This window comes from Dipodomys ordii, unplaced genomic scaffold (genome assembly GCF_000151885.1).
Source record: "Dipodomys ordii isolate 6190 unplaced genomic scaffold, Dord_2.0 Scaffold218, whole genome shotgun sequence".
NCBI classification, from domain to species: Eukaryota; Metazoa; Chordata; class Mammalia; order Rodentia; family Heteromyidae; genus Dipodomys; species Dipodomys ordii.
Window position 1 is genome coordinate 434,821 of NW_012267434.1, and position 12,096 is coordinate 446,916.

The 12,096-nt window shown below is 44.0% G+C and overlaps 1 protein-coding gene across 1 annotated transcript in view; it reads left to right on the plus strand.

Annotated features, from left to right (window-relative positions):
- The window catches only part of Pnp (purine nucleoside phosphorylase), a 10,455-nt gene extending 4,535 nt beyond the window's left edge, over window positions 1-5,920 (plus strand). Inside the window, exons 2-6 of the mRNA XM_013035690.1 lie at window positions 278-447; window positions 3,891-3,994; window positions 4,199-4,374; window positions 4,471-4,661; window positions 5,285-5,920. Coding sequence (XP_012891144.1) covers window positions 278-447; window positions 3,891-3,994; window positions 4,199-4,374; window positions 4,471-4,661; window positions 5,285-5,502 — 859 coding nt within the window. The 3' untranslated portion in view covers window positions 5,503-5,920. The remainder of the gene's footprint in view (window positions 1-277; window positions 448-3,890; window positions 3,995-4,198; window positions 4,375-4,470; window positions 4,662-5,284) is intronic.
- The last annotated feature ends 6,176 nt before the right edge of the window (window positions 5,921-12,096 follow it).

Genomic DNA, 12,096 nt, shown 5'->3' on the forward strand with positions numbered 1-12,096 from the left:
CTCTACCACTTGAGCTACAGCGCCACTTCCGGTTTTCTGGTGGTTTATTGGAGATAGGAGTCTCACGGTCTCTCCTGCCCGGGCTGGCTTTGAACCACGATCCTCAGATCTCAGCCTCCTGAGTAGCTAGGATTACAGGCGTGAGCCACCAGCGCCCGGCTCCCTGCTCCTTCTTAAAGCACCATCATGAACCATGATGCCTTTCTGCATTGAAGGTCTTCTGTGTTGCCCTTGGAATAACAGCAAAATTTATTTTGCTTTTCGTTTTATCCCCTAGCTTCACATATGAAGATTATCAGAAGACTGCAGAATGGCTTCGCTCTCAAACCAAGCACCGACCTCAAGTGGCAGTGATCTGTGGCTCTGGGTTAGGAGGTCTGACTGATAAATTAACTGAGGCCCAGACCTTTGAGTACACTGAGATACCCAATTTTCCCCAAAGCACAGGTACTTGCAAAAGGGTACAGGGGATGGAATTGAGGGACATTGGTGGAATTCTGTGAAATCCAACTAAGGAAGATAAAAGGCTGAGAGCCAGTATCTCACACCTTTATTCCTAGCTGGTCAAGAGGCTGAGATCTGAGGATCACAGTTCAAAGCCATCTTGAGTGGGAAAAGTCCATGAGACTCTTATCTTCAATTAACCAGCAAAAAACTAGAAGGTATGGGTCAAGCACCAGCCTTGAGTGAAGAAGTTCAGGGATAATGTCCAGGCTCTGAGTTCAAACACCAGGAGAGAAAGGGAGAGAGGGAGTGAAGGAGAGAGAGGAGAGGGAAAGAGGGGGAGAGGGGAGAGAGAGAGAGGGGAGAGAGAGAGAGGGGAGAGAGAGAGAATGAATCACAATGACTTCAGAAAGAATATCCCCTGAAATCCCATAATAACCTGGGCACATGTGTCAGACTATGAAGACTCCTTTCGTGTGCTTACTGATTTAGAGCTTTTTGAAGCTGTATAATAGCTTTCCTTACATGGTATCTCTTCCCATCTACCAGCACCATCTACACACCCCTCATTTCCTCTAGCCTGTAGCTTAAATGAAAAAAGCAGTGCCTATAGTATCAAGCTCCAGGACTAACAAAAAGGAAAAAGAAAGAAAGAAAGAAGAATATTATCCTCCAGTGCTAAGGGTATATTACAATGGTAGAGCACTTGCCCATAGCATTTGGGAGGCTCTGAGTTCCATCCCTAGTACCACAAAAATAAAACAAAGTCAGGCTTCTTTCCAATCAATGTCTTTCTGCCACTTTCCATGTAACTCTAGCCCCAGGTCTAGGCACATGCAGGTGCACAGCAACAACACACAGACCAACATTTTGTGTGTGTGTGTGTGTGTGTATGCATGCATGCATGCATGCATGCATACCAGCACTAAGGTACTAAGACTTGAACTCAGGGCCTTGCACTCTTGCTTAGCTTTTTTCACTTAAGGTTGCCACTCAAGTACTTGAATCACAGCTGGTTAGTTAAGAGATTGGAGTCAAGGATTTTTTTTCTGCCCAGGCTGGCCTAAAGCCTTGATCCTCAGATCTCAGTATTGAGTAGCTAGGATTACAGGTGAGAGCTACCATTGAGCACTTGGCTAGATCACGCATTAATATAAAATCTGAGTCATAGCCTCTGGAAAGAGAAAAGGGTAGATTCTCTCCTGGTATAGTTGTTTTCAGCAGATTCTGAAGATAGCCTGTCTAGAATTTAACAGCAGCCAGAAAGCTCCTATGCTAAAATTTAGAAAGGGGCCAGGAGAAACAGGGTCAAGTAAGTACAGGAAAGGTAGTTTATTTGTTTGGCTTTTTCTCAAATATCTTCTTCCTTGGTTTATTTATTAATTTTTAGATTCCTTTCTTTTTCCCTGGAGAGTTAATACTTTTATTTATTTATTTTTTTGGTTGGTCCTGTGGGGCTTGAGCACTATCCCTCAGTTCTTCAGCTCATGGCGAGCGCTCTACCACTTGAGCCACAGTGCCACTTCTGATTTTCTAGTGGTTTATTGGAGATAAGTGTCTTACAGACTTCACTGCTCAGGCTGGCTTTGAACCTTGATCCTCAGATCTCAGTCTCCTGAGTAGCTAGGATTACAGGTGTGAACCACCGGTTAGAATTAATACTTTTAATGAAATAATAAAATCCCTTTGGAGCAATTCTAGGAGATTAGAGAAGGGAGAGGTGTGGGAACAGGAGTTAGAGGAAAAAATGAAAAGAAAGGAGGGGAAGGCAAGGGAAGGTGTAGTACTCTAAGGGAGATAGTAGTGACATTGGCTTCAATGCCACTGCCTCCAGTGACAGGGCACTGTACTAAGTGATAAGCAAGTTAATTTTATGCTTATCAACTTATTTACTTTTATATTACACTTAGGTGTTTCTAACTGTGTCATCTTTGCTCTATTGCTAGTATTTTATTTATTTGAACTTATTTATTTTAGAGGCTCCTCTATTTCTGAATGTCCATCAACATTTTCTCTTGGTTCTTGTCCCTCTCCTAGGCCAGGCATTCTCTAAGGGGATAGGTTTTCTATCTATTAGAGGAGATGAGGGACAGATGTAAAAACTCCTGTTCCCCTCATATCCCTCATGTGCTTATGTGAGCATGCATTCCCTCCTGGCTGTTGAGGAGTCATAAGCAAGGGACTTACATGATTCTTTCCTTGTTTAGTTAGCCTAATCTTTGGGAAACAGAGTTCACTTACTGGGGTGAGGAGGCACACAGTTAGCTAGGGTAATATAGAACACATTTTAAGAATTTTGAAAATTTTGTACATTAAAAATACATATAAATAAAGTGAACTGTGAAAAATAATTGACAAATTTTGGAAGATACCTAAAATTATTGAATTCATTATTGCCAACTTTGTTTTTGTGCCAGTACTGTGGTTTGAAGTTGGGGCCTTGGACTTTCATATGGCCTTTTTACTCAAAGATGGTTCTCTATCACTTGAACCACAGCTTCACTTTTGGCTTCTTGGATGGTAAATTGGAGATAAGAGTCTTGGGGATGGTCTGCCCAGACTGGCTTTGAATGGCGAGCTTCAGATCTCAGGCTCATGAGTAGCTAGGACTGCAGGTGTGAGAAACCAGCACCTAGCTTATTTATTTTATTTATATATTTTTTGGTATTGACTGGGCTTAAACTTAAGGCCTCTTGCTCTGATTTAGCTTTTTCCATCAGGGCTGGTACTCTACCAGTTGAGCCATGCCTCTAGTTTGGTACTGGTTAATTGGAGATAAGATTTGGTCTGGTTCTGAACCAAGAACCCCAGATCTCAGCTTCTGGAAGCTAAGATTATAGGTGTGAGCCACCTGCACCCCAGTCCAACTTTAACAAATTTATACTTTCTTGCACTATGGTTTTCTCAATTTTTTGGAATTTTCTGCTAAAGGACTTTCTCCCCAGAGTTTTAACCTCAAGTTGGACTGTATGATTGTGGTTGTTGGCTCTCCACTAACTTGCTATTTATTTATCAATAGTACTGGGGTTTGAACTGAAGACCTCCAATTTGCTAGGCAGGTGCTCTACTGCTGAACCATGCCTTCAATCCTCCTCAAGTTTTTTTTTTACCATATTTTGTTTAATGATGTCATTACATGTTAAGCACAGTAACTAGTACCTCTTAGCAAACACTTAATGGATGTGTTTTATGCAAAAGCATAATTGCAGCTGGGTGCCAGTGGCTCACACCTGTATTAATCCTAGCTACTCAGGAGGCTGAGATCTGAAGATCAGGATTCAAAGCCAGTCCAGGCAGGAAAGTCCATGAAAATCTTATCTTCAATTAAACAACCAAAGGTTGGGAATGGATCTGTGGCTCTCTGTGGTAGAGGGAGAGGGCCTTGAGTTTAAGTCCAGTCTCAGTGGGGAGAAAAGCCTAATCCTTTCATTTTTCTTTACATGTAGTTCCAGGTCATGCTGGCCGACTGGTGTTTGGGATCCTGAATGGCAGAACTTGCGTGATGATGAAGGGCAGGTTTCACATGTATGAAGGCTACCCTCTCTGGAAGGTAAATCAGGGCCATAGGACTGGTTTAATCTGAAAGAAGGGGGAAAACTTATTTGGGCTAGGTAGTTTTTTGGCCCCTTTTTCCTTTTTTAGGATATATAATCTTCATATTTTTAGGTAAATTGGTGAAATTTTTATAATACTAGGATATGAGCTGTGGGTTGGCTCTCAACCTTGACCAAACTCTAATCTTTTTCCTTTTAAGGTGACATTCCCAATAAGGGTTTTCTGCCTCCTGGGTGTGGATACCTTGGTGGTCACAAATGCAGCTGGAGGGCTGAACCCCAAGTTTGAGGTTGGAGATATCATGCTGATCCGTGATCACATCAACTTGCCTGGTTTCTGTGGTCAGAACCCTCTCCAAGGGCCTAATGATGAACGGTATGAACCTTTGTTTCTTTGTTTTTAGATGTGTGGGGTTTAAGGGCTTATCTAGCAGATGGGGGAGAGCTCATCTAAATCCAAGTTGTGCCCTAGGTTTGGAGTTCGTTTCCCTGCCATGTCTGATGCTTATGACCGCAGTATGAGGCAGAAGGCTCTGAGCGCCTGGAAACAAATGGGGGAGCAGCGAGAGCTTCAGGAAGGGACCTATGTGATGTTGGCAGGCCCCAGCTTTGAGACTGTTGCGGAGTGTCGCCTGCTGCAGAGCCTAGGAGCAGATGCTGTTGGTGAGAAAAGGAATTTGGCTGGTGGTTTGGGTGAGGGATCTGGTAAAGTAGCTTTGATGGGAGTAGATAACAAAGTTGGACTACAAGAGCCAGGCACTGGAGGCTCATTCTTTTTTGGGTCTGGTCGTGGGGCCTGAACTCTGGGCCTGAGCGCTGTCCCTCAGCTCTTCAGCTCAAGGCTAGCACTCTACCACTTGAGCCACAGCACCACTTCCGGCTTTTTAAAAATGTTTTCGGCTTATGTGGTGCTGAGGAATCGAACCCAGGGCCTCATGCATGCAAGGCAAGCGCTCTACCATTGAGCCACCTTCCCAGCCCCTGGAGGCTCATTCTTAAAATCCTAGCCACTCTCAGAAGGCTAAGATCTGGAGAATCAGTGTGAATCCAGCTGAGGCCTGATTCATGGAAGATTATGGTTCTAAGCCAGTCCATGAGATTCCATCTTTAAGTGAAGCTGGAGGTGTGGATCAGGTGATGAAGTTCCAGACATGAGTGAACAAGACAAATGAGACTCTAAGTTCAAGCCCCGGTACTCTGCCAACATACACACACACACACACACAGAATTAGGGGAAAAAATAATTTGAGGTTTCTAACAGCGGCTTTCTCTTTTTCCCTGTTAGGAATGAGCACAGTGCCAGAAGTGATAGTTGCTCGACACTGTGGACTTCGAGTCTTTGGCTTCTCACTCATCACTAATAAGGTCATCATGGATTATGAAAATTTGGAGAAGGCCAATCATGAGGAAGTACTAGAGGCTGGAAAACAAGCTGCAAAGAAATTGGAACAATTTGTCTTCTTCCTTATGGACAGCATTCCTCTCCCTAGCAATACCAGCTGACCAGCTCTGGAGAGGTTTGGTGCTTTACTGACTGGATCCAAATAGCTACCACCTATTCTGGCCCCTTGCTGGAGTTGTGTGCCTCTTCCTTTAGGTAGTAGCTGGAAGGAAAGATGAGGACCATAGCCTTGACCTTCCCTTCCCCACTTGTCATCCCTAGACCATTCCAGAACACATCCTCTTGCAGAGTTGCCTTCTCAGCAGTTTGTTTGAACCTCTGCCCTGCCCTGTAACAGCTGAGCCCATGCCCTACCACACCTAGGATCTCCCCATGATTGGGTGTTCACCTTTGAACTTCTAACTTTGTGCCCTCTGATCCTGAGCAGCTCAATTCTACTTCTCTGGACCAAAGATCAGCCTAATGCCTCTTGGACTTTTATTTAGCACTGTCATGTTTTGAATAAAGAGATGAAATGTCTTCATTTTTGTGCAATTTGGGTGAAGCTAAGGCATAAACCAAGCTTGGCATGAAAGGCTATGAGACTACATGTTGGTTGGTTTGTTTTGAACTCTGAGTCTGGATACTCTCCTTTAGCTTTTTTGCTCAAAGCTGGAACTCTATCACTTGATCTATCCTCCACTTTGATCTTTTTGCTAGGACTTTCTTATCTAGGCTGGCTTCGAACTGCAGCCCTCAGATCTCAGCACACTGACTGGTTATATGTTTACTTCTCAGACTAGAAGATTAAAACTGGGATCAGTAGGCCAAAAGCAGTGGAAGACAGAGGAAAGTCATTGCACAACAAGGAAAGCCTGACTTCTGGCATCCAACCACTTTTGAAGACCGGTCTTGTTTATGTCCCTTGCCTTCTATTTGTCTCACTTCTTCATGAATATCTGAACTTCACGGAGATCAGCAGCTACTCTATTGTCATTTCTTTACTAAGGCTCTAATTTTCTTTTCTTTTGACTACTCTTTTTCTCCCATCAGCTCATTATGCAGTCCTCTCCATCACTCCCTCCTGAGGGAGCAGTGAACAAGTACCGCTTTGTCTGCCGCCAGGCACTCCACTGCTGACTAGATCCCTCCTACCAGCCTCAGTCAAACCTGTGAAGTATGAAGCAATTGTTTCCATTTGAGCAACTCTTATTCTGCCAATTTCTGGGCTCTAGTCCTTTCACATTGGCTTGGCCAAAAGCTGCCTGTGATGCAACATTCAGGCATTGCTTTGTTGTTTTACTGTGCTTTCTGCTTGCATTCAGCTGGCTGGCATGTTTGCAAATGACACCTCCTCCCTCCTAGGCTGTGTATCTTTTAAGAAAAGACAGAGTGGAGTGAGTCTCCAATAGTGATGCCATCTTCTTTGTTAGTAGTATAATATGGAAGAGACATTTTAGACAGGAAGCTTCCCCCCCCCCACCCCCTTGTATTAGTACTAGGGCTGCCTGTGTTGGCCTGGTGCTGCCCCTTAGCTTTTTCACTCAAGGCACTCCTACTTGAGCCATACCCACACTTCTGTCATTTTAGTGCTTAATTAGTGACAAAAGCCTCATGGAGTTTCCTGCCTGGAATAGTCTTGAACCATGATCTCCAGATCTCAGTCTTTGGAGCAGCTAGGATTACAGATATGAGTCTCTGGTGCCCAGTTTGGAAAGGAAGCTTTTGAGAACTCCTTTATTGAGTAATTGACCTACTTAGCTGAGCCCAGCCCAAAGAAAAACCATCCTGCATCCTGTAATTGCCCAGATGCTATTCTTCCTCTCATCAGTTTCTTCTGCCTCCACCTCCACTAAAACTCTCCTCTGCCCTTTTGGTAATCTTTTAGCACCCGTTATCACTGAGAGCTCATTAAGAGATGAATGTGTACATCATTCAGATAACTATGTGGCTATAACTTGTTCATCTGATGAGATGGCTTACAGAGATTTCTGTCCCATTGTCATAGAATGTCTAGAGCATTTAGCAATGCTAAGTTGAGAATTTGAAAAATGGTCCTCAAGTACCCTATGTTCTTCAGATACACTTAAAAAGAAAGCTGGCACTCTTATCACTTGAACCACACCTCTAATTTTTTGCCTTAAAAATTGCTAGTTAGTTGGAGATAAGAATCTCATGGATTTGTTTGCCTGGGCTGGCTTTGAACCATAATCTTCAAATATCAGTCCTCAAATATTAGCCTCTTGAGTAGCTAGGATTACAAGCCTGAGCCACTGGTGCCCAGTCTTAGAAATCATTTGTAAGGCTTGTATGATATAAGTACATGTAGGAGGCTGGGAAGGTGATTCAGTGGTAGAGTGCTTGCCTTGCATGCATGAATGAGGCTCTGGGTTTGATTCCTCAGTACCACATAAGCAGTAAAAGCCAGAAGTGGTGCTGTGGCTCAAGTAGTAGAGTGCTAGCCTTGAGCTCAAGAGCTGAGGAACAGTGCTCAGGCCCAGAGTTCAGGCCCCACAACCAACACAAACAACAAAAAAGTACATGTAAACCAAGCTGAGATCTGAGGATCAAGGTTCAAAGCCTGCCCTGGGAGGAAAGTTTGAGAATTTGTGTGTGTGTGTGTGTGTGTGTGCGCGTGTGCGTGCGTGCACGCGTGTGTGCATGCACGTGTGTGAGCACATGCGTGCATGTGTGTGCATGCACACACATGTCCTGGGGCTTGAACTCAGGCCAGGGCACTGTCCCCAAGCTTTTGTTGCTGAAGGCTAGCACTACCACTTGGGTCACAGCTCAATTTTCAGCCTTTTTGGTAGTTAATTGTGGATAATCTTACAGACTTCCTGACTGGGCTGGCTTTGAACTGTGATCCCCAGATCTCAGCTTCCTGAATAGCTAGGATTATAGTAGTGAGCCACCAAAATGCTGAAAGTGGGGTTCTGGCTCAGGTTGTAGAGAGCCAACCTTGAGTGCATAAAGCTAAAAGACAGAATTCAGATCTTGAGCATGGACACCAAAAAAAAAAAGCTTCCTGTCTCCCATATTATACAAGCCATCTTCACTATCAGAGGCTCCCCCCACCCCCACCCCCACTTTATTATTAAAAGATGATTAGGCTGTGGGACATTATTGGCTCATACCTGTAATCCTAGTTTCTCAAGAGGCTGAGATCTAGGATTATGGTTCAAAGGTATCTCAGGCAGGAAAGTCCATGAACCTTATCTCCAATTAATTACCAAAAAGCTGGAAGTGGAGCTGTGGCTGAAGTTGCAGCATGCTAGCTTTGAGCACAAAAGTTCAGGTACAATGCCAGGATCTGAGTTTAAGTCCCAGGACTGGAACACACATACATATACAGATGCATAGCCAAGGAGGTTAGTGTAGTTCAAGCCCCATTAGTACCAGAGAGACAGACAGACAGAGACAGAGAGGAGAAATAGGTAAAAATCATTGGACTCCAAAAGAGATTAATTTACATATAATATATTGGCTAGAAAAAGTTCCATAGAAAACTCATATGTAGTGGTGTTGTGGCTCAAGTGGTAGAACACTTGCCTGGAACTGAAGAGCTCAGGGACAGCACCCAGGCCCAGAATTCAAACCCACGACTGACAAAAAAAAAAAAAGAAGAAAACACATGTGTGTGTGTGTGTGTGTGTGTGTGTCTGTGTGTTGCATTGCCAGAGACTGAACCAGCTATACCCCCAGCTCCTAAATTTAGTCTTGAGGGATTTCAGGAAGCGGATTTCACAAGATAATCCAAAACAGACATGTGAGTAGCACAGGCATGCTTGTGGGTAATTGTCATAAGTGGGGTGAGTAAAATGGGCATGAGATATGGGCAGAAAGCTAATGGGAGGTGAGAGGTGGGCTGCATTTGGTGCTTATCTTTCCTACCTATCAGGAACCCTGAATGGTGCCACTTGGAAAATACATGCCAGAAATCCTTAGGTGGAATATTTAGAAGCATTTTTTTAACTTTTCAGAATCAGCAGGTTTTTTTTATTTTATAAGTACTTAGATAAAGACCAATTATCTTCAATTCTTTTTCTTATAAAGGTTGTATTAAAGCCGGGAGCCTAGCTATTTAGAAAGCTGAGATTTAGAGGATTACATTTTGAGGCCAGCAGGAGCACAAAAACCAGAGACTCCATCTCCAAAATAACCAGTAAAAAGTGAAGTGTCAGTCGGGCGCTGGTGGTTCACACCTGTAATCCTAGCTACTCAGGAGGCTGAGATCTGAGGATCGAGGTTCAAAGCCAGCCTGGGCAGGAAAGTCCTAGAGACTCTTATCTCCAATAAGCCACTAGAAAACTGGAAGTGGTGCTGTGGCTCAAGTGGTAGAGTACTCGCCTTGAGCTGAAAAGCGCAGAGACAGCACCCAAGCCCAGAGTTCAAGTCTCAAGACCGAAAAAAATAATGAAGTGTCAGTAGAGCAAGCATTAGGCAAGTACTAAACCTTGGTATTAAATAAATAAAATCAGAGCAAACTGAAAGCATAAATTGATTACAACAGCATGCTTGGGCCAGGTGCCAGTGGCTCATGCCTATAATTCTAGTTCCTGGAGAGGCTAAGATCTGAGGATTGTGGTTCAAAGCTAGTCTGGAGGGGCTGGGAAGGTGTCTCAGTGGTAGAATGCTTGCCTTCATGCATGAGGCCCTGGTTCGATTCCTTAGCACCACATAAGCAAAAAAGCCGGAAGTGGCACTGTGGCTCAAGTGGCAGGGTGCTAGCCTTGAGCTGAAGAGCGGAGGGACAGTACCCAGGCCCAGAGTTCAAGCCTCACGACTGACAAAAAAAAAAAAGCAACAAACAAGTTAGTCTGGAGCTGTGGAGCTCTGGCTCCAAAGCTCAGGGAGAGCACTCAGACCCCGAATTCAAGCCCCAGGACACACCCTTCTGTTAGTTCTACCTTCCACAGCTCCTAATTACTACTAGTCTTTCTAGTACACTCTGTGTGTGTGTTGGGGGGGTGGGAGGGTGGGTGGGTATGTGTATAGTGGGGCTTGAACTCATTGGCTTTTCTGCTTTAGGTTGCCACACAGCTCCACTTCCAGCTTCTTGTTGGTTAATTGGAGATTAGAGTCTCATGGTCTTTCTTATCTGGAGCTGGCTTCAAACTGCTATCCTAAGATATCAGCCTCTTGTGCAGCTAGGATTACAGGCATGAGCTCTCAGCTTCTATATATTTTATTGTCATTGGTTAGAACTGTCTTTTTCTACATGAATGGAGAGGAAGTAAGCCTTAAGTTGAAAAGAATACAAAGTGTGAAAAGTAGCATATGCTAAGTATTAATGATCTATGCTGCAGGAATTCAAAAGAGAACAATTGAGGGAGTGGGAGATGTAAACGGATTAGTGAGACTTGAATCAGGAATGATGTGTGAAAGGGTCATGACAGAAATGTCTCAGGTAAACTCAGGAATTCTAATGACTTAGCATATCAAAAGGATTAACCAGCTTAACAAAAATAAGTGTTAAGAATGTGAAACAAGTCCTGTCTGGGGTGTGGCCAATACTTCAAGGTGAGAAGGGGAATGGAGAGGGTGAATATGATCAAAATAAGTTATGTAAATATGTAAAAATGGGGAAATGAAGCTTTTTGATATTGGTTTGGGAAGGGGAGGGTATGAGGGAGAGTGACTGAAGGAGGTGAGTCTGCTCAAGATACAATGTATGCATACATAGATGTCAAAATGAAGCCTTCTTGTACAACTAATTGATGATAATAAAATATAATAAGCTGGGGTTGGTTGCCCACACCGGTAATCCTAGCTACCCAAGAGGCTGAGATCTAAGGATTGTGGTTCAATGCCAGCCTGGGTAGGAAAGTCTCTGAAATTCTTGTGGGTTTTTCTGTTTTGTTTTTAAATACAATTTTATTGTTATTCTTGTTTTTGTTTTTTTTGGGGGGTGGGTCTGGTCGTGGGGCCTGAACTCTGTGCCTGGGCGCTGTCCCTCAGCTTTTCAGCTCAAAGCTAGCGTTCTACCACTTGAGCCACAGCACCACTTCCGGCTTTTTTTTTTTGCTTATGTGGTGCTGAGGAGTCGAACTCAGGGCCTTATGCATGTAAGGCAAGCACTCTACCACTGAACCACCTTCCCAGCCCCTTTATTGTTATTCTTAAAGTGATGTAAAGAGGGGCTACCATTTCATAAGTCAGGTAATGAGTAAAATTATTATTATTTGTCAGTTGTGGAGCTTGAACTCTGGGCCTGGGCACTGTCCCTCAACCCTTCAGCTCAAGGCTAGTGCTTAATACTTGAGCCACAGCGCTACTTCCAGTTTTCTGGTGGTTTATTGGAAATAAGAGTCTCACAGTCTTTCTTGCCAGGACTGGCTTTGAACGGAGATCCTCAGATCTCAGCCTCTTGACTAGCTAGGATTACAGGCATGAGCCACCAGCACCCACCTATGAGTACAATTCTTTTTGGACAGTGTTGCCCCTTCCTTCACAAGTCTCTGGAATTATAATCAATGAACCTCTAAAAAGCCAGAGGTGGGGGGGTGGGCAGCTGGGAAGATAGTTCGGTGGTAGAGTGCTTGCCTTGCATGCATGAGGCCCTGGGTTCGATTCCTCAGCACCACATAAGCAGAAAAACTGGAAGTAACACTGTGGCTCAAGTGGTAGAGCACAAGCTTTGAATGGGAAAAGCTGTAAGGGACATTGAAAGGATCTATCACATCCATGCCAGGGGACCATGCAGAGGCAGGCAG